Source organism: Drosophila sulfurigaster, chromosome 2L, assembly GCF_023558435.1.
Source record: "Drosophila sulfurigaster albostrigata strain 15112-1811.04 chromosome 2L, ASM2355843v2, whole genome shotgun sequence".
NCBI lineage: Eukaryota > Metazoa > Arthropoda > Insecta > Diptera > Drosophilidae > Drosophila > Drosophila sulfurigaster.
The window spans coordinates 23,238,476-23,264,897 of NC_084881.1; the positions used below are offsets into that span (position 1 = coordinate 23,238,476).

Consider the following 26,422-nt stretch of genomic DNA (forward strand, 5'->3'; position numbering starts at 1 on the left):
ATCGGTTGTTTTCAAATGTTGATAGCGTCCGTATCGCATTCATTCATAATTCTCGGTATTTGCCCAGATCTATCAAAATAACATTTTTAATTTGATAGCGAGGCCACTTTTCATAAGTACACTTAATCTTTTTTCAAATCAATGTGGTTTCTTATCTATTCATTAGCTCATAAATTAATAATAAGAAATGAACTCTATATATTTTTTGACCTTTGTATAATTTAAACTAAAAACTATCTCTGGTTTCCCGGCAGTGTTTAGTAAATGAAGATTTTTCGTTTTCATTAGTGCGCTTGTAATTCCCAAGTTGTTTTTCGCCAACGCTGACGTATAAATGAGGGTGACGGCTGGCGAAATCGTTGTGTTGTTTGGAAGGAGAGCAAGTTAGCACTCCCCTAGACAAGGATGGAACACATAAACGAACGGTGGGGCACAAGACGAAGCCGTTCACAAGTTTTTTTTTCCAACAAAGTTAAATGAATCACAGTCAAAATCATAACGATAAAAAAAAATTTATGAGAGAACGAAGATAATATTTAATGCACGCGATATTATCATGTTTAAATATTTGGAATTCATTTAAACGTAACTTAGTAATAAATAATGATTAGAAAAGATAGTACTAAAACATACTAAGCATAAACTGAACGAGAGGTCTAATAACTGAAAGTCGGACATACATCAATATTGATATTCATCTTTAAATTGCTTTGCGGTATTTTCTGAATTGTATGTTTTTTTTTATTATAATGATCAATATTTAATGTAATTAGTCGTAATTATAGTTATACTATACTATATAGTTATATATTATATTTATAGAATAATGTTAGCACCATGTATAATCTAGTTGGCTAATTTCCAGATAATTATGGTGCTTATTGAATCGTGTCTTGAACAAATAGATAATGTAAAATGACTAAAATGTTCAATTGAATCAAATGTTCAATTGAATCATGCGAAGAGGACTCATCGTGTTCGGAATTCTAATCATTTGGATGACTATCCAGTTGAGATACAATGTAAGTTGGAATCATAGCAATTATACTACTTTTATATATATATTTTATTTTGTAACAGGAAGCAGTTATTTTCAAATTAACAAATGCAGTTTGCAAAAGCCATAACCAGTCGTGGGTTTCCATAAATAAATGCCGGCTACGTGCGATTGCCCGCAATAAGGCTGCCTTCTATTTTAATGCATCCTTCTTACACCCCACTAAGAACATTTTTCTTGAGGCGCAAATCCTCAAGAAAGCCAGTGGCTTCAAACCATGGCTTTATAAATTCAGTCTGGATTGTTGCCGATTTCTCAAGAAGTCGTATAATCCGGTTGCTATTATCTTGTATAATTTGTATAGTGAATTTTCTAATCTCAATCACACGTGTCCCTATGTGGTAAGTTTTCATCGTTCAAAGTTCTATAAATCTGTTAACATTTATTGTTTTAAGGGTGATCAAATAATTGATGGCTTTTATCCACGACCTGAACTCTTACAAGGCCTGCCTTTGCCAACTGGTGATTATTTATTGGAAATGACTTGGTTATTTTATAACAAACCTCAATTTTTGACAAATGTGTATTTTCAATTCACAGAAGATTTGTAATAGCGTAGTTATGTCATAATAAAATAATCATATTACATATCTAAAATTTTTCAAAAATAAATTAAAGCAAACGACATTAGTTAAATAATTTATTTTTAGAATTTTGTAGAAGATTGAATTATCACAATTAAATAATTTACTAAAATTTCGATATTTTTGTAATTTCTATTTAAAACGGAAATAAATTTAGATTTAATTTCAAGAGCATGTCTTTTTGTTAGAAGCTAACAGATTGATTTAAATTAACAAATGTAGATTAATTGTTTTATAAATATTATATAATGTCTGCAGTCGAGATTTTGAAAAGAATTATAATATATGTTGTATATTGCCTTTGCATATTGCCTTATGCTAAGTTTATAATGTTAAATATCGCTTGTCGTTATTGACTGGTGACTTTTATTGGAAATTATTGCTTATTCTGAAAACAAACTTCAATCAATGACGAATATTTCCAATTCATATAATATTTCTAATGAGAAAGTTATGCCATTTTTAATGAATCACATAAATATAAATATGTATTTATAATTGTGTATAAATACTTTTTATAAATTCATGAATAACATAAAATCTTTGTTTGTTGGTACTTGGTCAATACAGTACTTTATAAATGCAGCAATACAGATTACAAAAGAAATAACTACTCCTTTTCAAAATCATAAGAAATAACCCCGAAAAATGTATAAATATTATCACAAGCCAGAATTAAAAAGTCAATAGCTGAACTGAGTTTATCCATAATATCAACCTTGCTTAGTATATTTTGGGTTTATGAATATAATGCTCTATTTTCATAAATTGAACCTTTGATTATTCAGCGATTTTTTTTTATACTATCGTGATTCACATGAGTACCTATGTTGCAATTATTATATTTAATTAAATCGCTTAGAATATTTATGTATATATATCTATATTTCAAATTTGTATATCTATATTTTTATCTATATATAATATGTATCTATCTTGTATGTATCTTGCCAATTGGTGACTATTAAAATTATTAAAATTATATAATACATTTAATAATGTTAAATGAGTTCTACATTGCTATTTAAGTTTCATTTGATGTCTACATATTAATATAGCAATGCAATTGAAGGTTCAGTTCAGAAAAAAACAGAATGCAAAGAAGACGTATTCTATATGTATTTTTCTTGTTGTGTATAAGTCAAAAGCTGATTTTCAATGTAAGTATATAATTTAATAATAAATACGATTGATTTTTTCATTGTTGAACAGGATGCAGTCATATTTAAGTTTACGAATGCAGTTTGCGAGAGCTACAACAAGTCGTGGATAGTCATAAATAATTGTCGACTGCATGCTATCAGCCGGAATAAGACAGTTTTTAATTTTAATGGAACGGTTCTGTATCCGTGTAGCAATATTTTTATTGATGGCCAAGTGTTCAAAAGGGCAAACGGCTATAAGCCATGGGTTATTAAGGCATTTGTGGATGGCTGTCGATTCATCAAGAAATCATATAATCCTTTTGCTACTCTCATATATAATCTATTCAAGGAGTACACTAACATTAATCACACGTGCCCTTATGTGGTAAGATCGTAATTTAATTAATTGGCTTATCTCTGAATATATTTTTTGCACATATTTTTAAAGGGACATCAAATAATCGAAGGATTTTATTTACGACCCGAGCTACTTAGGCTTCCATTGCCTTCTGGTGATTATTTGTTTGCTATGAATTGGTTATTTGATAAGAAAAAAACTTTTAGTACGAATATATATTTTGAATTTCGAGAAGATTTGTGAATTTATTTATTAAGAAATACTTTAAATGTTATGTATGCGTGGTAAAATTATAGCAGAGCAATTAAATATACATATATGATATTATGAATACATGACTGTAAGAAAACTATTAATATGGGTTATAGGATAATTTGTTTTGAATGAGGGGAATAATCGTAGATGATTTTTATGTTACCCTTATGTTTTACCCTTAAAAAAGGCTCAAAAATTACTAAACAGAAATGAAGTTGTCGGTTTAATAACTAAAGATTATCAACGTAGTATTTTTTAGTTCCTAGTTGTTATTTCCATAAATGCCATTCGACAATTATAATTTAAAACATATAGTTGCAAAACTGTTTTGTATTGATAACAACTTTACGATTACGAAGGTAATTTATATAATTTGAATGTTGTTTTGTTTTACATGTATAAATAGTTTAAAACAATTAAACTGTTTAGAGTCGAAGTGCTTCAAATTACTTTGATGATTGAAGCGAATAATACATTATTGAAATACAAATCCATAGTGAATGACAGTGAATATTCAGTTCAATAGCGTAAACATGCAAATAAAATTGATCAACTTTGGTATATTCCTTATTATCATAACTCAAAATCTGAGTAGCAATGTAAGTGGAACATAAATTCTAGAAAATGGATCCCAATTTAATTTGAATATTATTATATAGAAGGCAGTTCTTTTTAAGTTTACAAATGCGGTTTGCGAGAGCTATAACAAATCATGGATGGTCATCAACAACTGTCGACTACGTGCAATTAGTCGAACAAAAAATACGTTTAATTTTAATGGAACGATTCTACATCCATGCAAAAATATTATTGTTGAAGGTCAAGTATTCAAAAGAGCTAATGGTTATAAGCCATGGCTTTTTAAGGCTACTATAGATGCCTGTCGATTTGCCAAGAAATCATATAATCCAATTGCAATACTCGTTTTTAATCTATTTAAGGAGTTTACCAACTTTAATCACACGTGCCCATATGTGGTAAGCTTTATTCTTTTACCTTGACTATTAGGAATATATTTTCTAACTTTATGTTTTCGAAGGGACACCAAATAATTGATGGATTTTATCTACGGCCTGAGCTCTTGTTAAATCCAATTCCTACTGGTCAATATTTGTTGGCTTTGACTTGGCTATTTGACACGCGAAAACAATTTATTACGAATGTTTATTTTGAATTTACAGAAGATTTGTGAAATCAGTATTTTTCAAGTAATAAAGAATATACAACATACATTTTTTTCTTAATTAGAATAATAATTTTGAATAGCTTTTTAATAGTCAGGGAAAACATCATAAAAGTTGACAAAACAAGTGAAAAAGTTACGCTCGAGTGTGCTCGACTGTGAGATACCCGCTACCCATTTTTAATATGGGCAAAATATTGCGGTATTATTTTCAAAATATACCGAAAATACTAAAAATATACCAAATGGTATGTTTGGTATATCGATACAGGAGTCCATTCAAAATATACCATAGACGGCACAATGTACCAGATTGTCGGCCAAAGCAACTTAAAGCCCTAGTAAGTAGGCGTGTTTGCCCATACAAAAGTATTTCTTTAATAACTTCCACAACTTTTATCTGATCGCAACCAAGTATATACTATAGTAATTATAGTATATACCAAAATTCGCAACTCTAGCTTTAAAATTACGCTTGTTATTCGATTGTTTTGATTTGCGGGGGGCGGAAGTGGGCGTGGCAAAAAATTGAAACAAACTTGATCTGCGTGCAAACAAAACAAATGCTATCGAAAAAAAAAATATAGCTCGAAGAAAAATTATAGCTCTATCTCTTATTGTCTCTGAGATCTACATAGGTGTTCATACGGACAAACGAACTGACACACAGACGGACAGACGGACATGGCTATATCGTCTCGGCTGTTGACGCTGATCAAGAATATATATACTTTATAGGGTCGGAGATGCCTCCTTCTACCTGTTACATACATTTCCTGCCTGCACAAAGTTATAATACCCTTCTACCCTATGGGTAGCGGGTATAAAAATTATTAGCAACGTTTAGTAAGCGTTTACAGAAGTTTTGTAAATTGAATTTTTTTAAAAAATATAAATATTTTAATTTCTACAAATTTTGTTGTTTGGTTTAAATTTATTATCAAGAAAAATTATTTTTTTTTTCTAAACTGTATGGAATCGAGCAAGCGTAAACTTAAAGCTAATTTTATCGACAGTCTTTGTGATTCTTGAAAACGTGTGATCAGATACAATTTTAAGGCTTCATTAAAGAAATAATTTTATTTGCCAAAGAACGTCAACATATCGCTTATTATAAATGCAATAGAATATCGATATACTAAACACTTTGCTATATTGTTGTATTCTTGTTGGTATATTAATTTGGTGTATCTTAAGAATGAAAATAAAATAACTTTATTGCTATGTGGTAAGACCTAAATAATATTTATCAACTGTTATTTAATTTGTTATTTATTTATTGTTATTTAATTTTGTTAATTATATTTTTCCAAGAGTTATCAGATAATAGGAAGATTTCATATATTGCCTAAATTATTAGCTCTGTCATTGCCAAGTGGTGATTATTTGTTGGTTTTTTTTGGATGTTGAGTAAGAATGTTTATGAATTCCATCCGCTCTTCTATTTTTTAAGAATCTCCTCACAAATTTGCAGATAATAATAAGAAGTGTTTAACAAATTAATATTTTGTGTTTGAATTATTATCTGTAGTAGGACTATCTGATATCCGAGCATAGTTAATTGTCGATGTCATCATTTATATAGACATAGCATTTATGTAGCACTAACATACATACATATATTCTTAAGGAGCTGTAACTTTCTTGGCTAGCTTAAAAATGAAATGGCAATTCTGTTTTGGTAATAATCATTAAAAATCTTTATTCATGTGACGTTCAGTTGTATTCTCTAGCAAACTGGCTCCCACTCCCACACAGTCCAGTTGACACAAGCCTTGGAAGATTCAACGTATCCTGTACCAAGGCCACATGCCTCACGAACAACCGTTGAGCCGTCGCACTCGAAGTAATGAGTAGGATCCCAGTTGTTGCGATATGGAGTGCCAGCGGCATCGCCGAGAAGAGATGCGCAGTCTGGAATACCTTCGGCATCGGGATCGCACTCAGCTGTAACATAAACGGCTGCGATGAGCATGGCCAGGCTGATAAGAATGATTGCTGCAAGTAAAAGATCAATAATCAATCAACAAGTGTGTTGTTGGTATTCCCAAATTGTTGGCACAAATGCGAGTTTAGCGTATTTTGCACTCACCGGCTTTCATGTTTGCTTAGAATCAGAGAAGTGAATGCTACTGAATGTGCTTCTGCCAGCCAAATGGCGAGCCTTATATACTCTACTGTGCCGCCTGATATCGGTAATACTATTTCTTTAATTATATACCAACTTATCTTGCCATGTCATGTTCATGTTCTTTGCTGACGCTTTTGTTGTTGTTTTTGACAATGTAGCTCTCGTTGTTGTCTTTGCTGTTGTTGTTACTTTTTTTCTTGCATTGATAATTTCTATTTTACCAATAATATCTATGATTTAAGTCTTCACGATTTAATATCAGCAATAGAATCGACTTAAATTGCAATATAGTTTTTATATATTTACTTTATATGAAAACATTGTTGTTATATTTTCATTAATTGCAGCTTGATTAATACTAACATTATGAACGATTGTTATATTTTTAGAAAATGTAATTAGTAAAATGATTAATTATATAAATACAAAAATTATATAGTCAATTTAATAATGTTAAATGTGTTTTTGATTGGCTATTTTCATATAAATTAGATTGCTAGCTGTATAAGTTTAATTTGAAGCCTCCACATTAATATACCATATTGCATTATTTGAGAGCTCAGTTTAGAAAAGAGCAGAATGCAGAGAAGACGCATTGCATATGTGATATTTTTGTTTTTGGGAAGCCATATGCTGACTTTCAATGTAAGTATATGAATATATAACGTATACGCTGTATTTTCGTTATTTTCTTATTGAACAGGATGCAGTCGTATTTAAGATGACAAATGCAGTCTGTGAAAGCTACAACAAGTCATTTGTGGTCATTAATAAATGTCGACTGCATGCAATTAGTCGCAATAAAATAGTTTTCAATTTCAATGGTACGATTCTGCATCCGTGTAGCGATATTTTTATTGATGGCCAAGTGTTCAAAAAGGCAAACGGCTATAAGCCATGGGTTATTAAGGGATTTGTGGATGGCTGTCGATTCATCAAGAAATCATATAATCCTTTTGCTACTCTCGTATATAATCTATTCAAGGAGTACACTAACATTAATCACACGTGCCCCTATGTGGTAAGATCGTAATTTAATTAATTGGCTTATCTCTGAATATATTTTTTGCATATATTTTTAAAGGGACATCAAATAGTCGAAGGATTTTATTTACGACCCGAGCTACTTAGGCTTCCATTGCCTTCTGGTGATTATTTGTTTGCTATGAATTGGTTATTTGATAAGAAAAAAACGTTTAGTACGAATATATATTTTGAATTTCGAGAAGATTTGTGAATTTATTTATTAAGAAATACTTTAAATGTTATGTATGCGTGGTAAAATTATAGCAGAGCAATTAAATATACATACATGATATTATGAATATATGAGTGTAAGAAAACTATTAATATGGGTTATAGGATAATTTGTTTTGAATGAGGGGAATAATCGTAGATGATTTTTATGTTACCTTTATGTTTTACCCTTAAAAAAGGCTCAACAATTACTAAACAGAAATGAAGTTGTCGGTTTAATAACTAAAGATTATCAACGTAGTATTTTTTAGTTCCTAGTTGTTATTTCCATAAATGCCATTCGACAATTATAATTTAAAACATATAGTTGCAAAACTGTTTTGTATTGATAACAACTTTACGATTACGAAGGTAATTTATATAATTCGAATGTTGTTTTGTTTTACATGGATAAATAGTTTAAAACAATTAAACTGTTTAGAGTCGAAGTGCTTCAAATTACTTTGATGATTGAAGCGAATAATAGATTATTGAAATACAAATCCATAGTGAATGACAGTGAATATTCAGTTCAATAGCGTAGACATGCAAATAAAATTGATCAACTTTGGTATATTCCTTATTATCATAACTCAAAATCTGAGTAGCAATGTAAGTTGAACATAAATTCTAGAAAATGGATCCCAATTTAATTTGAATATTATTATATAGGAGGCAGTTCTTTTTAAGTTTACAAATGCGGTTTGCGAGAGCTATAACAAATCATGGATGGTCATCAACAACTGTCGACTACGTGCAATTAGTCGAACTAAAAATACGTTCAATTTTAATGGAACGATTCTACATCCATGCAAAAATATTATTGTTGAAGGTCAAGTATTCAAAAGAGCTAATGGTTATAAGCCATGGCTTTTTAAGGCTACTATAGATGCCTGTCGATTTGCCAAGAAATCATATAATCCAATTGCAATACTCGTTTTTAATCTATTTAGGGAGTTTACCAACTTTAATCACACGTGCCCATATGTGGTAAGCTTTATTCTATCACCTTGACTATTAGGAATATATTTTATAACTTTATGTTTTCGAAGGGACACCAAATAATTGATGGATTTTATCTACGGCCTGAGCTCTTGTTAAATCCAATTCCTACTGTTCAATATTTGTTGGCTTTGACTTGGCTATTTGACACGCGAAAACAATTTATTACGAATGTGAAATCAGTATTTTTCAAGTAATAAAGAATATACAATATACATTTTTTTCTTAATTAGAATAAACATTTTGAATAGCTTTTTAATAGTCAAGGAAAACATCATAAAAGTTGACAAAACAAATGAAAAAGTTACACTCGAGTGTGCTCGACTGTGAGATACCTGCTACTCATTTTGAATAAAGCAAATAATATCCTTAAATCATACCAAATTAACAGACATGACCATATCGTCTAGGCTGTTGACTTTGATCAAGAATATATATACTTAATAGGAGACGCCTCCTTCTGTTTATTATATGCATTTTCAGCTGAAATACCTTACTCTATGGGTAGTGGGTATAAATACTATACGACTTTGTAACCATTTTTTGGTTGACTTATTTCAATCAACCATTTCTGATATATAATCAAATTAGCTTCTTCTTTATATTATATTTTATAATACTATAACGCTTAATGTGTTTTTGAGTGACTGATTTTTACTGATAAGACGAATAATAGATTATTTGTAGAAACTTTTTAATATAATGTAGCATTAAATACTTTAAAAGTTCAGTTTGAATACGACAGTATGCGAACGAAACTCATAATTTTTGGAATTTTGGTTTGGATAACTCTTAAGCCGAGTTGCAATGTGAGTCTTTAATAATGTTGGATATTAGAGTTCGTGAAAAATTATATTTTCCTTAACAGAATGCGGTCGTATTTAAGTTTACGAATGCAGTTTGCGAAAGCTACAACAAGTCGTGGATAGTCATAAATCATTGTCGTCTGCATGCAATCAGCCGGAATAAGACAGTTTTTAATTTTAATGGAACGGTTCTGTATCCGTGTAACGACATTTTTATTGAGGCTCAAATTTTCAAGAAAGCAAACGGTTATAAGCCATGGCTTTTTAAGGCGACTGTAGATGCTTGTCGATTCGTCAAGAAATCGTATAATCCCGTTGCCATTTTGGTTTATAATCTGTTTAAGGAGTTCACTAATATTAATCACACTTGTCCTTATGTGGTAAGTTTTATACATATTCTGTAAGTTTGTGTATATTTTCTAGTTCTTTTCTCGAAGGGTGATCAGATAATAGAAGGATTTTATCTACGCCCTGAGCTATTAGGTCTGACACTACCGACTGGTGATTATTTATTGGCAATGGCATGGTTATTTGATAAGAAAAAAACATTTATTACAAATATATATTTTGCGTTTACAGAAGATTTGTGAATTGTAATTTTAAAATTTTCATTTATATTATCTTATAATATATGTTTTTTACTGATCCAACTTAGTTTAAATATTAAATTTTTTCGCAATTCACAGAAATATGCTTTGTTTTTTATGGTCAAATTGTGCAATATCCTCAAATTTAGCATTTCATCTATTTTTCGTACACCCTCAATTACCTTTCCACAATTAAGATGTCAAAAATATGTAACCTGTAACCTATTCCATTGTCTTCCTACCTTATCTTATATACATAAGTACATATATGACTTAGCTCTACTCTTCAGTTATCGGTTGACAAGTATTTTAAAGGTGTTGAAAATATTATATGCTGTGTTGAATATATGTATTCAGAAAGAATTTCAAAAAATTCCGTTAGTATTTGTGTGCCTAATACCTCTCTAAATTTATATAAATAAATTTAATGCTTATTAAAAACATGAGTTTTTGATTGGTTAATTTCAAAACGTTTTGGTTATTGGATCAACTAGATCTTTAATAGATAATTTAGAAGGTTTATTCTGAATGCACATTAGCATAAAAATTATTATATAATTATTGGAAAACTCACAAGCAGATTTGCAATGAAAGTTTGAGATTGTGCAACTCTGTATGTGTATATACATATGTATATATTATATATTGTATAAATAAATGTTAGATGAGTCAGTCGAAATTCAAGTTAACAAATTCGGCTTGTCAGAGCTACGTACCACAATTTAAGAGAGCAAACTGTTATAAGCCATGGCTTCTTAAGCTTGCTTTGGATGGCTATCGACTCAGTGCGAAAATCCAATCCTTTTGTCAGACTCGTTTATAGCATATTCATGGAGTATACAAATATTAATTACGCATGCCCCAATGTAGTAAGGCTTACAACAAGGCTTATTTATGAACCTCTATTTATTCTGATATATTATCTATATTTTCGTAGAGTGATCAGATAATAAATTGATTTTATCCAATATTCTTGAAGGCTGATCAGATAATAGAAGGATTTTACCTACGCCCTGAGTTACATATGTATACATACTATATATACAAATTTTGTTGATGGTTTAAATTTATTATCAAGAAAAATTATTTTTTTTCTAAACTGTATGGAATCGAGCAAGCGTAAACTTAAAGCTAATTTTATCGACAGTCTTTGTGATTCTTGAAAACGTGCGATCAGATAAAATTTTAAGGCTTCATTGAAGAAATCATTTTATTTGCCAAAGAACGTCAGCTATGCGATATGTAGTATGTATAAATGCAATAGAATATCGATATACTAAACACTTTGCTATATTGTTGTATTCTTGTTGGTATATTAATTTGGTGTATCTTAAGAATGAAAATAAAATAACTTTATTGCTATGTGGTAAGACCTAAATAATATTTATCAACTGTTATTTAATTTGTTATTTATTTATTGTTATTTAATTTTGTTAATTATATTTTTCCAAGAGTTATCAGATAATAGGAAGATTTCATATATTGCCTAAATTATTAGCTCTGTCATTGCCAAGTGGTGATTATTTGTTGGTTTTTTTTGGATGTTGAGTAAGAATGTTTATGAATTCCATCCGCTCTTCTATTTTTTAAGAATCTCCTCACAAATTTGCAGATAATAATAAGAAGTGTTTAACAAATTAATATTTTGTGTTTGAATTATTATCTGTAGTAGGACTATCTGATATCCGAGCATAGTTAATTGTCGATGTCATCATTTATATAGACATAGCATTTATGTAGCACTAACATACATACATATATTCTTAAGGAGCTGTAACTTTCTTGGCTAGCTTAAAAATGAAATGGCAATTCTGTTTTGGTAATAATCATTAAAAATCTTTATTCATGTGACGTTCAGTTGTATTCTCTAGCAAACTGGCTCCCACTCCCACACAGTCCAGTTGACACATGCCTTGGAAGATTCAACGTATCCTGTACCAAGGCCACATGCCTCACGAACAACCGTTGAGCCGTCGCACTCGAAGTAATGAGTAGGATCCCAGTTGTTGCGATATGGAGTGCCAGCGGCATCGCCGAGAAGAGATGCGCAGTCTGGAATACCTTCGGCATCGGGATCGCACTCAGCTGTAACATAAACGGCTGCGAAGAGCATGGCCAGGCTGATAAGAATGATTGCTGCAAGTAAAAGATCAATAATCAATCAACAAGTGTGTTGTTGGTATTCCCAAATTGTTGGCACAAATGCGAGTATTGCGTATTTTGCACTCACCGGCTTTCATGTTTGCTTAGAATCAGAGAAGTGAATGCTACTGAATGTGCTTCTGCCAGCCAAATGGCGAGCCTTATATACTCGACTGTGCCGTCTGATATCGGTAATACTATTTCTTTAATTATATACCAACTTATCTTGCCATGTCATGTTCATGTTCTTTGCTGACGCTTTTGTTGTTGTTTTTGTTGATGTAGTTCTCGTTGTTGTTTTTGCTGTTGTTGTTGTTACTTTTGTTCTTGCATTGATAATTTCTATTTTACCAATAATATCTATGATTTAAGTCTTCACGATTTAATATCAGCAATAAAATCGACTTAAATTGCAATCTAGTTTTTATATATGTATTTAGCTTATATGAAAACATTGTTGTGATATTTTCATTAATTGCAGCTTGATTAATACTAACATTATGAACGATTGTTATATTTTTTGAAAATGTAATTAGTAAAATTATTAATTATATAATTACAAAAATTGTATAGTCAATTTAATAATGTTAAATGTGTTTTTGATTGGCTATTTTCATATAAATGAGATTGCTAGCTGTATAAGTTTAATTTGAAGCCTCCATATTGCATTATTTGAGAGTTCAGTTCAGAAAAAGGCAGAATGCAGAGAAGACGCATTGCATATGTGATATTTTTGTTTTTGGGAAGCCATATGGTGACTTTCAATGTAAGTATATGAATATATAACGTATACGCTGTATTTTCGTTCTTTTCTTATTGAACAGGATGCAGTCGTATTTAAGATGACAAATGCAGTCTGTGAAAGCTACAACAAGTCATTTGTGGTCATTAATAAATGTCGACTGCATGCAATTAGTCGCAATAAAATAGTTTTCAATTTCAATGGTACGATTCTGCATCCGTGTAGCGATATTTTTATTGATGGCCAAGTGTTCAAAAAGGCAAACGGCTATAAGCCATGGGTTATTAAGGGATTTGTGGATGGCTGTCGATTCATGAAGAAATCATATAATCCTTTTGCTACTCTCGTATATAATCTATTCAAGGAGTACACTAACATTAATCACACGTGCCCTTATGTGGTAAGATCGTAATTTAATTAATTGGCTTATCTCTGAATATATTTTTTGCATATATTTTTAAAGGGACATCAAATAATCGAAGGCTTTTATTTACGACCCGAGCTACTTAGGCTTCCATTGCCTTCTGGTGATTATTTGTTTGCTATGAATTGGTTATTTGATAAGAAAAAAACGGTTAGTACGAATATATATTTTGAATTTCGAGAAGATTTGTGAATTTATTTATTAAGAAATACTTTAAATGTTATGTATGCGTGGTAAAATTATTGCAGAGCAATTAAATATACATATATGATATATTATGAATATATGAGTGTAAGAAAACTATTAATATGGGTTATAGGATAATTTGTTTTGAATGGGGGGAATAATCGTAGATGATTTTTATGTTACCCTTATGTTTTATCCTTAAAAAAGGCTCAAAAATTACTAAACAGAAATGAAGTTGTCGGTTTAATAACTAAAGATTATCAACGTAGTATTTTTTAGTTCCTAGTTGTTATTTCCATAAATGCCATTCGACAATTATAATTTAAAAAATATAGTTGCAAAACTGTTTTGTATTGATAACAACTTTACGATTACGAAGGTAATTTATATAATTCGAATGTTGTTTTGTTTTACATGGATAAATAGTTTAAAACAATTAAACTGTTAAACTGATTCGAAGTGCTTCGAATTACTTTGATGATTGAAGCGAATAATAGATTATTGAAATACAAATCCTTAGTGAATGACAGTGAATATTCAGTTCAATAGCGTAAACATGCAAATAATTTATGTTTTTGAAGGAACACCAGGGATGGATTTTATCTACGGCCTAAGCTCTTGTTAAATCCAATTCCTACTGGTCAATATTTGTTAGCTTTGACTTGGCTATTTGACACGCGAAAACAATTTATTACGAATGTTTATTTTGAATTTACAGAAGATTTGTGAAATCAGTATTTTTCAAGTAATAAAGAATATACAACATACATTTTTTTCTTAATTAGAATAAAAATTTTGAATAGCTTTTTAATAGTCAAGGAAAACATCATAAAAGTTGACAAAACAAATGAAAAAGTTACACTCGAGTGTGCTCGACTGTGAGATACCTGCTACTCATTTTGAATAAAGCAAATAATATTCTTAAATCATACCAAATGAATATACTATATTGAAAAATACTGAAATATTCCAAAGGCTAGATTTGGTATATTGATATTGATCGTATATTCAAAATATATCATGAAGTACAATTTTTATATGATCGAAACCAAAATGTCAGGAATCGACAATAATGTAGTTGTTATTGTATGTACCAAACTTGATTACAATACGACTTTCTTTGTACACATTTTATGGTTAACTGATTTCAACCAACCATTTCTCATATATATTCAAATTAAATTCTACTTTATATTATATTTTATTAATGTGTTTTTGAGGGACTGATTTTTACTGATAAGACGATAGATTTTTTGTAGTAACTTTTTAGTATGATGTAGCATTAAATGCATTAAAAGTTCAGTTTGAATACGACAGTATGGGAAAGAAATTCATTATTTTTGGAATCTTGGTTTGGATAACTCTGAATCTGAGTTGCAATGTGAGTCTTTAATAATGTTGGATATTAGAGTTCGTGAAAAATTATATTTTCCTTAACAGGATGCGGTCGTATTTAAGTTTACGAATGCAGTTTGCGAGAGCTACAACAAGTCGTGGATAGTCATAAATCATTGTCGTCTGCATGCAATCAGCCGGAATAAGACAGTTTTTAATTTTAATGGAACGGTTCTGTATCCATGTAACGACATTTTTATTGAGGCTCAAATTTTCAAGAAAGCAAACGGTTATAAGCCATGGCTTTTTAAGACGACTGTAGATGCTTGTCGATTCGTCAAGAAGTATAATCCCGTTGCCATTTTGGTTTACAACCTGTTTAAGGAGTTCACTAATGTTAATCACACGTGTCCTTATGTGGTAAGTTTTATATATATTTTACACAAACTTGTATTTTTTCTTGCAAACCGCACTTCTTGAAGGGTGACCAGATATTAGAAGGATTTTATCTACGTCCTGAGTTATTGGGTCTGACACTACCGACTGGGGATTATTTATTGGCAATGACTTGGTTATTTAACAAGAAAAAAACATTTATTACAAATGTCTATTTTGCGTTCAAAGAAGATTTGTGAATTGTAATTTTGAAATTTTCATTTTTTTTGTTATAGAATATATGTTGTTTTTCTTATACAACTTAGTTTCACAATACGTCAGTATATGTGAATGTATCTGAAGGTACCTTTTAAGCATATAATTAATTATTAAAACTTTATGTAATTTTCTTAATTCAGATGAATTTCCTTGGTTCTTATTGTATCCTCAAAATTAGTATTTCATTTATTTTTTGTAGTGCAATACAATAGTAAAACATTTTCCACTCGATGTAGCTTTCCACAATTAACACAATTCCACAATTAACAAGTCAAAAATATGTAATCAACCATTGATGAGGTGAAAAACTGTCCCATTAACTTCCTACCTTATTTTATATAAAGAATTTTTAAAAATTCAGTTGGTATTTGTGTACTTCATCTTTCTCTACATTCATAAAATTAATACTTATTAAAACCATGAGTTTTTGGTTGGTTGATTTCAAAGCGTTTTGTTTATTGCATCAATTATATTTTTAATGGATCATTTAAAAGGTTTATACGTATACACATGAACATGACTAAAATTATTATATTATTATTGGATAACTTACAAGCAGATTTGCAATGAAAGTTAGAGTTAATGCATTGCCGTATGTGGATATATGTATACATTATATTATATATTGTATATATTCACATTCAAGTTAACAAATGCGGCTTGTCATAGCTAGATACCACAATTAAGGAGAACAAACTGTTTTAAGCCATAGGTTTTTATACCCGCTACCCATAGGGTAAGCGTAATTTTAAAGCTAGAGTCGCGAGTTTTGGTATATATGTACATATAATAACAACTATAGTTATTGTGATTCCTTAAATTTTGGTTGTGATCAGATAAAAGTTGAAGTTATTAAAGAAATATTTTTGTATGGGCAAAAAGTCTACTTACACAGTCGAGCACACTCGACTGTAGCTTTCTTACTTGTTAGGTCTGTCACTGCGAGTGTTGATTATTTGTTGGTTTTTATTTGGATGTTCGGTAAGTAAAAACATTTAATTTTACGGAATGTTTATGAATTTAATCCGCTCTTCTATTTTTTAAGAATCTCCTCACAAATTTGCAGATAATAATAAAAATTTGTTTAAGAAATTAATATTTTGTGTTTGAATTATTTCCTGTAGTAGGAATATCTGATATCCGAGCATAGTTAATTGTCGTTGTCATCATTTATATAGACAACATTTATGAATTCTTAAGGAGCTGTAACTTTCTTGGCTAGCTTAAAAATGAAATGGCAATTCTGTTTTGGTAATAATCATTAAAAATCTTTATTCATGTGACGTTCAGTTGTATTCTCTAGCAAACTGGCTCCCACTCCCACACAGTCCAGTTGACACATGCCTTGGAAGATTCAACGTATCCTGTACCAAGGCCACATGCCTCACGAACAACCGTTGAGCCGTCGCACTCGAAGTAATGAGTAGGATCCCAGTTGTTGCGATATGGAGTGCCAGCGGCATCGCCGAGAAGAGATGCGCAGTCTGGAATACCTTCGGCATCGGGATCGCACTCAGCTGTAACATAAACGGCTGCGAAGAGCATGGCCAGGCTGATAAGAATGATTGCTGCAAGTAAAAGATCAATAATCAATCAACAAGTGTGTTGTTGGTATTCCCAAATTGTTGGCACAAATGCGAGTATTGCGTATTTTGCACTCACCGGCTTTCATGTTTGCTTAGAATCAGAGAAGTGAATGCTACTGAATGTGCTTCTGCCAGCCAAATGGCGAGCCTTATATACTCGACTGTGCCGTCTGATATCGGTAATACTATTTCTTTAATTATATACCAACTTATCTTGCCATGTCATGTTCATGTTCTTTGCTGACACTTTTGTTGTTGTTTTTGACAATGTAGCTCTCGTTGTTGTTTTTGCTGTTGTTGTTGTTACTTTTGTTCTTGCATTGATAATTTCTATTTTACCAATAATATCTAAGATTTAAGTCTTATCAGCAATAGAATCGACTTAATTTGCAATCTAGTTTTTATATATGTATTTAGCTTATACGAAAACATTGTTGTGATATTTTCATTAATTGCAGCTTTGATTGTCATCTACTTGATTAAGACTAACATTATGAACAATTGTTCTAATTTTAGAAAATGTAATTAGATAAAATTATTAATTATATAATTACAAAAATTATATAGTCAATTTAATAATGTTAAATGTGTTTTTGATTGGCAATATTCATATAAATGAGATTGCTAGCTGTATAAGTTTAATTTGAAGCCTCCATATTGCATTATTTGAGAGTTCAGTTCAGAAAAAGGCAGAATGCAGAGAAGACGCATTGCATATGTGATATTTTTGTTTTTGGTAATCCATAAGCTGATTTTCAATGTAAGTACATATATGAATATATAACGTATACGCTGTATTTTCGTTATTTTCTTATTGAACAGGATGCAGTCGTATTTAAGATGACAAATGTAGTTTGTGAAAGCTACAACAAGTCATTTGTGGTCATACATAAATGTCGACTGCATGCAATTAGTCGCAATAAAATAGTTTTCAATTTCAATGGTACGATTCTGCATCCGTGTAGCGATATTATCATTAATATGCAAATATTCAAAAGAGCTAACGGTTATAAGCCGTGGCTTTATAACTTCAATATTATCGCCTGCCGATTCTTAAAGAAAATGTATAATCCCGCTGCGATTCTTATTTATAATCTGTTTAAGGAATTCAGTAACCTTAATCACACGTGCCCTTATGTGGTAAGTTTTAGATATAAGTTCGTGAATATATTCTTGTAAGCCATTTTGTTTTTATAGGGTGAACAGATAATAGAAGGATTTTATCTACGAGCTGACTTATTAGGTCTGATAATTCCAACTGGTGATTATTTATTAAAAATTTCATGGATATTTGACAAGAAAAAAACATTTATTACCAACGTTTATTATGTCTTTGAAGAAGATTTGTGAATTAAATATTTTTTATTTTAAATCTAGGGTCCTCAATTACCGATCCACAATAAAAATTTCCAAAAATTTAATTTACTATTCATGAGGTAAAAAATATAAATTTCTTAATTTCTTAAAATTTTATTGGTTTTTTATGTATTACTTGTATATGAATTCAACTTTTTAAAATTTTTGTTATCAAGAAAAATTAGTTTAAGCTTAGCTAATACTAACTTTTATTTGCAAACGAACGGCAACTGCATATCGCATATTATAAATATAATAATATTTCGATGTACCAAATATAACGATGGGTATATTGTAATTTTTTTATTGGTATGTTAATTTGGTAAAGCTTAAGAATCAAAATAAAATATTTATCAACTATTGTTTGAGTTGTTGTTATATCCGCTATACATAGGGTAGAAGGGTATTATAACTTTGTGCTGGCAGGAAATGTATGTTACAGGTAGAAGGAGGCATCTCCGACCCTATAAAGTTTATATATTCTTGATCAGCGTCAACAGCCGAGGCGATCAAGACATGTCTGTCTGTCTGTATGAAAACCTATGTAGATCTTAGTGACTATAAGAGATAATACTATAATATTTTTCGATAGCATTTGTTATATTTGGACGCAGATCAAGTTTGTTTCAAAATTTTGTCACGCATATTTCCGCACCCGCAAATTAACAAAAAACGAAAAACTAGCATCATTTCAAGACTAGAGAAACGATTTTACGATATAATAATAGCGATATAATAATAACAAAAGTATTTTAGATTCCTGAGATCAGATAATAAATGTAGAAGTTATTTGTGAAATACATTTGTATGGGCAATATCGTCTCTTAGTATGGGTCTTAGTTGCTGTGGATGACAATCCGGTATACTTCGCACTTTATGGTATATTTGAAAATAATACTATATAAATATACCAAATGTAGCCTTTGACATATTTTCTTTAAAGTATTTTTGCGGCATATTAATTTGGTATATTTTAAGAATAATACCCCACTTTTTTGCTTTTTTTTTTGGCTTTTATTTGGATGTTCAGTAAGCAAAAATATTTACATTTACGTGGGATTTATGAATTTAATCCGCTCTTTAATTTTTTGTAGACTCTTCACAAATTGCAGATAATAATAAAAATTTGTTTAACAAATTAATATTTTGTGTTTAAATTATTCCCTGTAGTGGGAATATCTGATATCCGAGCATAGTTAATTGTCGTTGTCATCATTTGTATAGACAACATTTATGAATTCTTAAGGAGCTGTAACTTTCTTGGCTAGCTTAAAAATGAAATGGCAATTCTGTTTTGGTAATAATCATTAAAAATCTTTATTCATGTGACGTTCAGTTGTATTCTCTAGCAAACTGGCTCCCACTCCCACACAGTCCAGTTGACACAAGCCTTGGAAGATTCAACGTATCCTGTACCAAGGCCACATGCCTCACGAACAACCGTTGAGCCGTCGCACTCGAAGTAATGAGTAGGATCCCAGTTGTTGCGATATGGAGTGCCAGCGGCATCGCCGAGAAGAGATGCGCAGTCTGGAATACCTTCGGCATCGGGATCGCACTCAGCTGTAACATAAACGGCTGCGATGAGCATGGCCAGGCTGATAAGAATAATTGCTGCAAGTAAAAGATCAATAATCAATCAACAAGTGTGCTGTTGGTATTCCCAAATTGTTGGCACAAATGCGAGTTTTGCGTATTTTGCACTCACCGGCTTTCATGTTTGCTTAGAGTCAGAGAAGTGAATGCTACTGAATGTGCTTCTGCCAGCCAAATGGCGAGCCTTATATACTCGACTGTGCCTTCTGATATCGGTAATACTATTTCTTTAATTATATACCAACTTATCTTGCCATGTCATGTTCATGTTCTTTGCTGACGCTTTTGTTGTTGTTTTTGACAATGTAGCTCTCGTTGTTGTTTTTGCTGTTGTTGTTGTTACTTTTGTTCTTGCATTGATAATTTCTATTTTGGCCGGAACATGAAAACGTTTTTCAATAATCTTGGCGAGGCCTTAAATCAGACCTACTATCTTGACAGTATTATTTGCTCCTTAATTAGTTGATTAGTTAATCCAAATTGTGCTAGGCTCAATGAGATCATAAATAAACAAACGCTTTAGGGGGATGTACATACATGAAATAAAAGGATATTAATACTACGAAGTATTTTTATCCAGTAACCCTACAAAAAGTACATAGGGTGATTAGTTTTATTTGTGTTTTATAGAGATAAGCTCTATAATATCGAAGAGAAGGCTGTTTTATGTCTCTTATTTTTGTTGGGGAAATGGACAATATCTAATTTGAAAAAGAGAAATTTAAGAATTTCAGTGAAGAAACTAATTGAGAAAGATAAGTGTAGTTAGTATAACGTAATATAAAATAATAATGTATAATTCATAAATATATTGTATAAGCAAAACATAGAAAAAAAATGGAACCTCAAATAATAATCATCTTTAAGAAATGTTTAAGAAAGTAAGAGAGAATAAGAGGAATAAAAAGAATCGGTAAAAAGACTTGATTTTAATTTGGAATCATACCAAGTAGGTGACAAAATTTTGAAGTGAACAATTTGGGAACGAATAGTGAGTATTTGAAGTGTGTTGTAAACAGACAAAACAAACAAGTAGATGCAATAGATTGCAATGGTGGCGTCCGAGTACAGTGCCTTTGTAATACTGGAGAGATCGTTGCGTTGGCTGCGCGGCATGTCGGTTACGCAAATACTTGGTTGTAACAATTTGTTACATGCGTTACGTGACGACATTGAACAGGGGTCGACATATCGCGTTCGAGAGTGCCTCACACTGCTGGGTTTGAAGCCGTTGCTCACTGCGAAACAGATTAAGGCCACGATGTCGCTGAGCCAGGAAAGCGATCTGGCCTTTCTCTGGTTTATCTGGGAAGCCTTCTACAAGACGTCGCATGATCTGAGCAATGAACGTGACGAATACTCCACCAATGAGCAGTTAATACTCTCGGCTATTGCCCATCTGGATATGAAGACCACGTTGCGGGCCCTCGACCAGATACTGCCAACGGCGGAGTATTCGAAAAAGTACCAGGAAATACAGCGTGCCAAGGACATGAAGGAAGCCAAGCGGAAGAAGTGGTTGCGACGTCGAACACCGCCGCCATTTGTGGTCGACAGGGGTATGTCCTTTGTGGAGCGCGATCAAATGCTAAAGAAGGCACGAAAACGAGGCAAAACAGTGCGGACCAAAGAAAAAGCTGAGGATGATAAAACCTTGCCGTATTTGATACCACAACTGCGACCCAAACCGTATGTGCCCATGGCAATGATGTCTACGCCCAGGGATCGTCAGGTTATCTTTCCGCGTTACAATGACTACAACGATAAGCTGCATCGCATTCCTAATGAATCGCGCTGGTTCGCCACGTACGAATTGTCGCCAGTGAAACGCATTATCAAGCACTGCCTGTCGGCTGCATTGGATCCACTCTTCAGCAGCAGTCGCGTGCCGCTGGAGCGTTCCACTTGCAATGTGCATCGCATGCTGGAGTTTTCAACAGCCCGCAAGCAGCAGGAACTCACCATCGAGACGGCAAAGCGTTGCCTTGATTTGCTCAGCGGCAATAAAGACGAGAAACGGCGACGGCGCATCATCTGCCACCTGGAGCATGATGTACAAGCGGCGACCGATAAGCTGCGTCAGGAGGCACGTACTCAGCTGGCGCAGCTGCAACGTCTCATCGGCGGCCCATGCAGTGTTGGAGCCGGTTGCGCCATGTGCGGCAAGCTGGGCTTTGAACTGGACTTTAAGGGTCGGCCACAGCGAAAGCCTGACTTTTCATTTCTGCTGGACATAGACTTTACGGTCAGCGCGCCACCGCCCGACGACAAGGACAAGGACGAACCGGTGAGGGTGCTGCAAATGGGCACCGAGAACCAGCTGCGCCTGATCACGTCCGACACTGTGCGTAGTCTGCGCAATACTTTGGGCTCGAATGTCTATTGTGGTCAGGGGCTCAAGTACAAGGGTTCGGATCGCTGTACACCCATCGAGGGTCTCATCAAGGTACTGAATAGCAAGGGCAAGTTGCAGAAGGTTGTGTTGCCGCGTCTCGATATGGACCGTTGTCAGCTGGCAGCAGCTCGTGAGACATCAGATGCTTCGGTGGATAGGTTTTGCTCCAGGCGAACCATGAAGAATGGTGTGCTGCAGTGGGATTACTTTAAAATCTATAAGCCGCCGGAAGCATCGCAATCGCAGACGCAGGCGGGGGAGCAGCTCGATGCCAGCGCGATCATTAGAAGCTATTGCATTGCGGCACTCAAGAAGGCAATGGAAGAGACAAAAGTAGAAATTGCAACCGGAATTGAGCAGCAACAGGATGCGGTTAAGGATTGCGATGAAAGATCCTCACGTCTATGCGCTGGCATGGATTGCAGTTCATCGGGAAAAGCGAGCGCAAGGAATTGTGACAAGTCGCCGGTTGATGGATTCAAACATGCGCAGTCCATTGATCCCGACGATGTGGTAATGCTAGTGAAACTGCTGAAAATTGCCATCGATATACTGCGCAAAGATCCGCAGTATGTGCTCGCCACCTTGCCCAATGCCCACATGATGCCCATTCTGGTCGATTGGGTGGCTGCTCGTTATGGCAAGACATATAACTATCGCCAGTTAGAGAATCTGGCCAAAAGCATGGGTATTATCAACAATGATCTGACTGCGAAAATGCAAGTACCACTGCCAAATATGTCGGTCATCAAGAAGTGCAAAACCATCGAGTCGTATGATAAATATCTGCACTCTCTCTGCCACATGCGGCGATTGCAGAGTGAATACCACAGCACACTCAATAAGGCAGCGCTGGATGCGTCGCGTCTCATCTGGATGGCCATGCATGGCTATTCCAATCTGGAGGGCTCCATTACGGACACCTTTTTTGCCTATTTACCGGCCAAAGAGGCTGACTTTGTGCGACATCGCCTCTGGGATCCGAATAGTTATCGCAATATGGTCGCCTTTCGCAGTAGCAGGTGAACTTTGCGTGCCGTGGAGAGTGAATCACTTAATGGTAATGGTAATGAATCCATTAAATGATCCACTAACCACTGCAGGCTCAGTTCACATACTATGTATGTTTGAAAAAAGAGTACAAGAATTTAACTGTCATATTGAATAACGAATTTCATCTCTCTTGGAAAATATATTTGTTCATACAACCATCTAAATTTATTGTATTTTTGTTTATTTATTTTTCAAGAAGTTCAAAATTAGTGTTAAATTTGTAGTTTTCTGTAAGCAATGAAATGGAGGCTTAAATGTAAATTAAATATTTTCATTGGAAAATTAAATTAAATTGTGATATTAATTAAAATAAGATTAAATCTCAAAAATCATAGAATTAAATTTAAGGATTGTATAAAAGTTATTGGTCTAGACTTTATTGAAAATATAAATTACTCACTGTCTCTTTATGTAAAAATACTTAAAACAGTTGTAAGGGAAGAATAAAGTATTAGTATACAACTTATAACTTTAAAAAATTATAATTACGATTTTTTTAAAGTAATATAATTTGAAAGAATCTTTACAATAATATTCGGAGCGCTGCATTAACTGTCTTTTCTATATGTTCTTCAATATTTTGTTTTCTCATATTCAGAGTCGATACAGCAAAGCACCTTTGGAATTAAGAATTTTCAGGCAAAAATAATTTAAATTCTTGCCGTTATCCTAGACGAAGTTGCTAAAAACCATCAATGGCAATAAGAAGAGTAGTAAAGCTGAAATTTAAATACATCTGAAAATAACTACTAAGAACTAGTTTAAAATATATATTTGTAATCAAGAATTTTAAAACCAAATTCTAAATTAAATTCAAAATACTATAAATGTAAAGAAGTATACATTTAACGATGTGTTAAAAGTATCAATTCTTAAGCATGCAACTTCAAGTTCAATTTAATTTGGTACTTGCACAACAAAAGAAAATTAGCATACCATTTACCATACGTAAATTTGCTCGTAAGATCAAAGTACAGCCTAGGCGATATGTGAACTCATTAGTATTTTTTTGCGTACATAAACTACGTAATGATCGTACATGATCATTAATCATCGTCATTTCTCACGCATGCGCTCTCGGCGCGTCACCTTTCAAATTAATCAATCTATTGTCATCTGCGATAAGGTTTGCTAAAAATTGTTTCATTTCCCTGAAACTCTCACCATGTATCGCACTCTGATAGTGCGCTTCGTCGAAATGCCATATAAATTCTGAAAACACTGATAGTCCCGGTTCGTGCCATGTTTGTGATAACGTCAACACGGCAAACGTCAAGACTCAAACAGTAGGCGGCAGCGGCAGCAGATGGCAGCAGACTGCGGGCTACCGAATCACACAATTTGGAGGTGTGTGCCAAGATTGCTAACTATGGAATTGGCAAGAGACAATAGCGAGTGCCAAATAGCAAATGGCAACGCGTGCAAGGTCAACAGATTTTGCATTTTCATTGCTAAAAATAGTCAAACGAATTTCTAACAAATTGCCAATTTTTTCGTCAGTATTACTTTTCACCTTCGCCGACGGTTGCTATCTTTGCTTTTAGTGAGTGCAACGAAGACGAACGGCGTTAATTTCTTAACTATTTTTAAGAGGCAAAACAATTTTGAACATGCTGCGAGGGCGGTTTGATAATTTGAAGCACTGGCTAGTTAAATTAACAGTCATCACATACACGTATAATAGTCTTGAAAAGTAAAAATAATAATAAGTTATAACAAGTAAGATATCTACAGTCGACAGTGAGATACGCGCGACTGTGAATAAAGCCATATTCGAAAGATATGTATATAAAAAATATACCACAAAAAATACTTGAATACTACTACATTCAAAATATACCAAATAGAGTATAAAACAAGTAAGAAAGCTACAGTCGAGTGTACTCGACTGTGAGATACCCGCTACCCATTTTGAATAAAAGAAATATATTTTGCGGTATTTTTCTCAAAATATACCGAATATTAGCAAAAATACCAAAAATATACCAAACGGTATATTTGATATATCGATATGGTACCGCATTCAAAATATACCATTGAAGGCACAATATACCAGATTGTCAGCCAAAGCAACTAAGACCCCTAGTAAGTAGGCGTTTTTGCCCATACAAAAGTATTTTTTTTAATATCTTTCACAATTTTTATCTGATCGCAACCAAATTTTCAGGAACCATAACTACTACAGCAATTATCGTATATACCAAACTGTAACTTCGTAACTCTAGCTTTAAAATTACGACGGACAGACGGACATGGCTAGATCGTCTCGGCTGTTGACGCTGATCAAGAATATATATACTTTATAGGGTCGGAGATGCCTCGTTCTACCTGTTACATACATTTCCTGCCAGCACAAAGTTATAATACCTTTCTACCCTATGGGTAGCGGGTATAAAAATATATCAGATTGCCAGCCAAAGCAACCAAGACCCGTTTGTATTTGGAGTTTTTTGACAAATGAAAGTATTTCTTAAGAAACTTCAACCATTTTTTTTAATCGCACCATTACGATTGCTTTTTGAATTTGTATATTAATAATAAAAATAAAAGGTAATATTTATATAATGTGGGTGTTTTTTGTCTAACATAATTATCACTTTTTACAGCTT

At 32.7% G+C, this 26,422-nt stretch overlaps 5 protein-coding genes and 1 non-coding gene across 6 annotated transcripts; 5 read left to right on the forward strand and 1 right to left on the reverse strand.

Moving 5' to 3' along the window:
• Window positions 1–24: 24 nt before the first annotated feature.
• On the forward strand, window positions 25–1,683 carry LOC133838172 (uncharacterized). The gene is made up of 4 exons (XM_062269560.1): window positions 25–425; window positions 866–1,022; window positions 1,081–1,398; window positions 1,453–1,683. Exons 2-4 carry the CDS (start codon window positions 957–959, stop codon window positions 1,606–1,608), a joined length of 540 nt encoding a protein of 179 aa, XP_062125544.1. The 5' UTR covers window positions 25–425; window positions 866–956; the 3' UTR covers window positions 1,609–1,683.
• On the forward strand, window positions 362–459 carry LOC133835416 (U6atac minor spliceosomal RNA). The gene has a single exon (XR_009893572.1). It is a non-coding gene; the product is annotated as a U6atac minor spliceosomal RNA (small nuclear RNA).
• Window positions 1,684–6,253: 4,570 nt separating the features above from the next.
• Window positions 6,254–6,762, reverse strand: LOC133846444 (uncharacterized). The gene is made up of 2 exons (XM_062281434.1): window positions 6,675–6,762; window positions 6,254–6,580 (listed from the first exon to the last, which is right to left on the reverse strand). Exons 1-2 carry the CDS (start codon window positions 6,682–6,684, stop codon window positions 6,312–6,314), a joined length of 279 nt encoding a protein of 92 aa, XP_062137418.1. The 5' UTR covers window positions 6,685–6,762; the 3' UTR covers window positions 6,254–6,311.
• Window positions 6,763–9,697: 2,935 nt separating this feature from the next.
• On the forward strand, window positions 9,698–11,302 carry LOC133848202 (uncharacterized). The gene is made up of 3 exons (XM_062283660.1): window positions 9,698–9,760; window positions 9,820–10,137; window positions 11,282–11,302. Exons 1-3 carry the CDS (start codon window positions 9,698–9,700, stop codon window positions 11,300–11,302), a joined length of 402 nt encoding a protein of 133 aa, XP_062139644.1.
• Window positions 11,303–15,155: 3,853 nt separating this feature from the next.
• LOC133848205 (uncharacterized) lies at window positions 15,156–15,922 on the forward strand. The gene is made up of 3 exons (XM_062283676.1): window positions 15,156–15,219; window positions 15,279–15,593; window positions 15,875–15,922. The coding sequence occupies exons 1-3, from the start codon at window positions 15,157–15,159 to the stop codon at window positions 15,920–15,922; spliced, it is 426 nt and encodes a 141-aa protein (XP_062139660.1). The 5' UTR covers window position 15,156.
• A 5,386-nt stretch (window positions 15,923–21,308) lies between these two features.
• Window positions 21,309–23,977, forward strand: LOC133846300 (uncharacterized). Its single transcript, XM_062281192.1, has one exon. The coding sequence runs from the start codon at window positions 21,417–21,419 to the stop codon at window positions 23,784–23,786; it is 2,370 nt and encodes a 789-aa protein (XP_062137176.1). The 5' UTR covers window positions 21,309–21,416; the 3' UTR covers window positions 23,787–23,977.
• The last annotated feature ends 2,445 nt before the right edge of the window (window positions 23,978–26,422 follow it).

Bases quoted from the DNA above. Each gene is read 5' to 3' on its own strand.
- LOC133838172 (XM_062269560.1), top strand. From the start codon at position 957: ATGCGAAGAGGACTCATCGTGTTCGGAATTCTAATCATTTGGATGACT. The intron at 1,023-1,080 runs GTAAGTTGGAAT...ATTTTGTAACAG, and splicing joins CTATCCAGTTGAGATACAAT to GAAGCAGTTATTTTCAAATT. The intron at 1,399-1,452 runs GTAAGTTTTCAT...TATTGTTTTAAG, and splicing joins ATCACACGTGTCCCTATGTG to GGTGATCAAATAATTGATGG.
- LOC133848202 (XM_062283660.1), top strand. From the start codon at position 9,698: ATGCGAACGAAACTCATAATTTTTGGAATTTTGGTTTGGATAACTCTT. The intron at 9,761-9,819 runs GTGAGTCTTTAA...TTTCCTTAACAG, and splicing joins CTCTTAAGCCGAGTTGCAAT to AATGCGGTCGTATTTAAGTT. The intron at 10,138-11,281 runs GTAAGTTTTATA...ATATTTTCGTAG, and splicing joins ATCACACTTGTCCTTATGTG to AGTGATCAGATAATAAATTG.
- LOC133848205 (XM_062283676.1), top strand. From the start codon at position 15,157: ATGGGAAAGAAATTCATTATTTTTGGAATCTTGGTTTGGATAACTCTG. The intron at 15,220-15,278 runs GTGAGTCTTTAA...TTTCCTTAACAG, and splicing joins CTCTGAATCTGAGTTGCAAT to GATGCGGTCGTATTTAAGTT. The intron at 15,594-15,874 runs GTAAGTTTTATA...TATACAACTTAG, and splicing joins ATCACACGTGTCCTTATGTG to TTTCACAATACGTCAGTATA.
- LOC133846300 (XM_062281192.1), top strand. From the start codon at position 21,417: ATGGTGGCGTCCGAGTACAGTGCCTTTGTAATACTGGAGAGATCGTTG.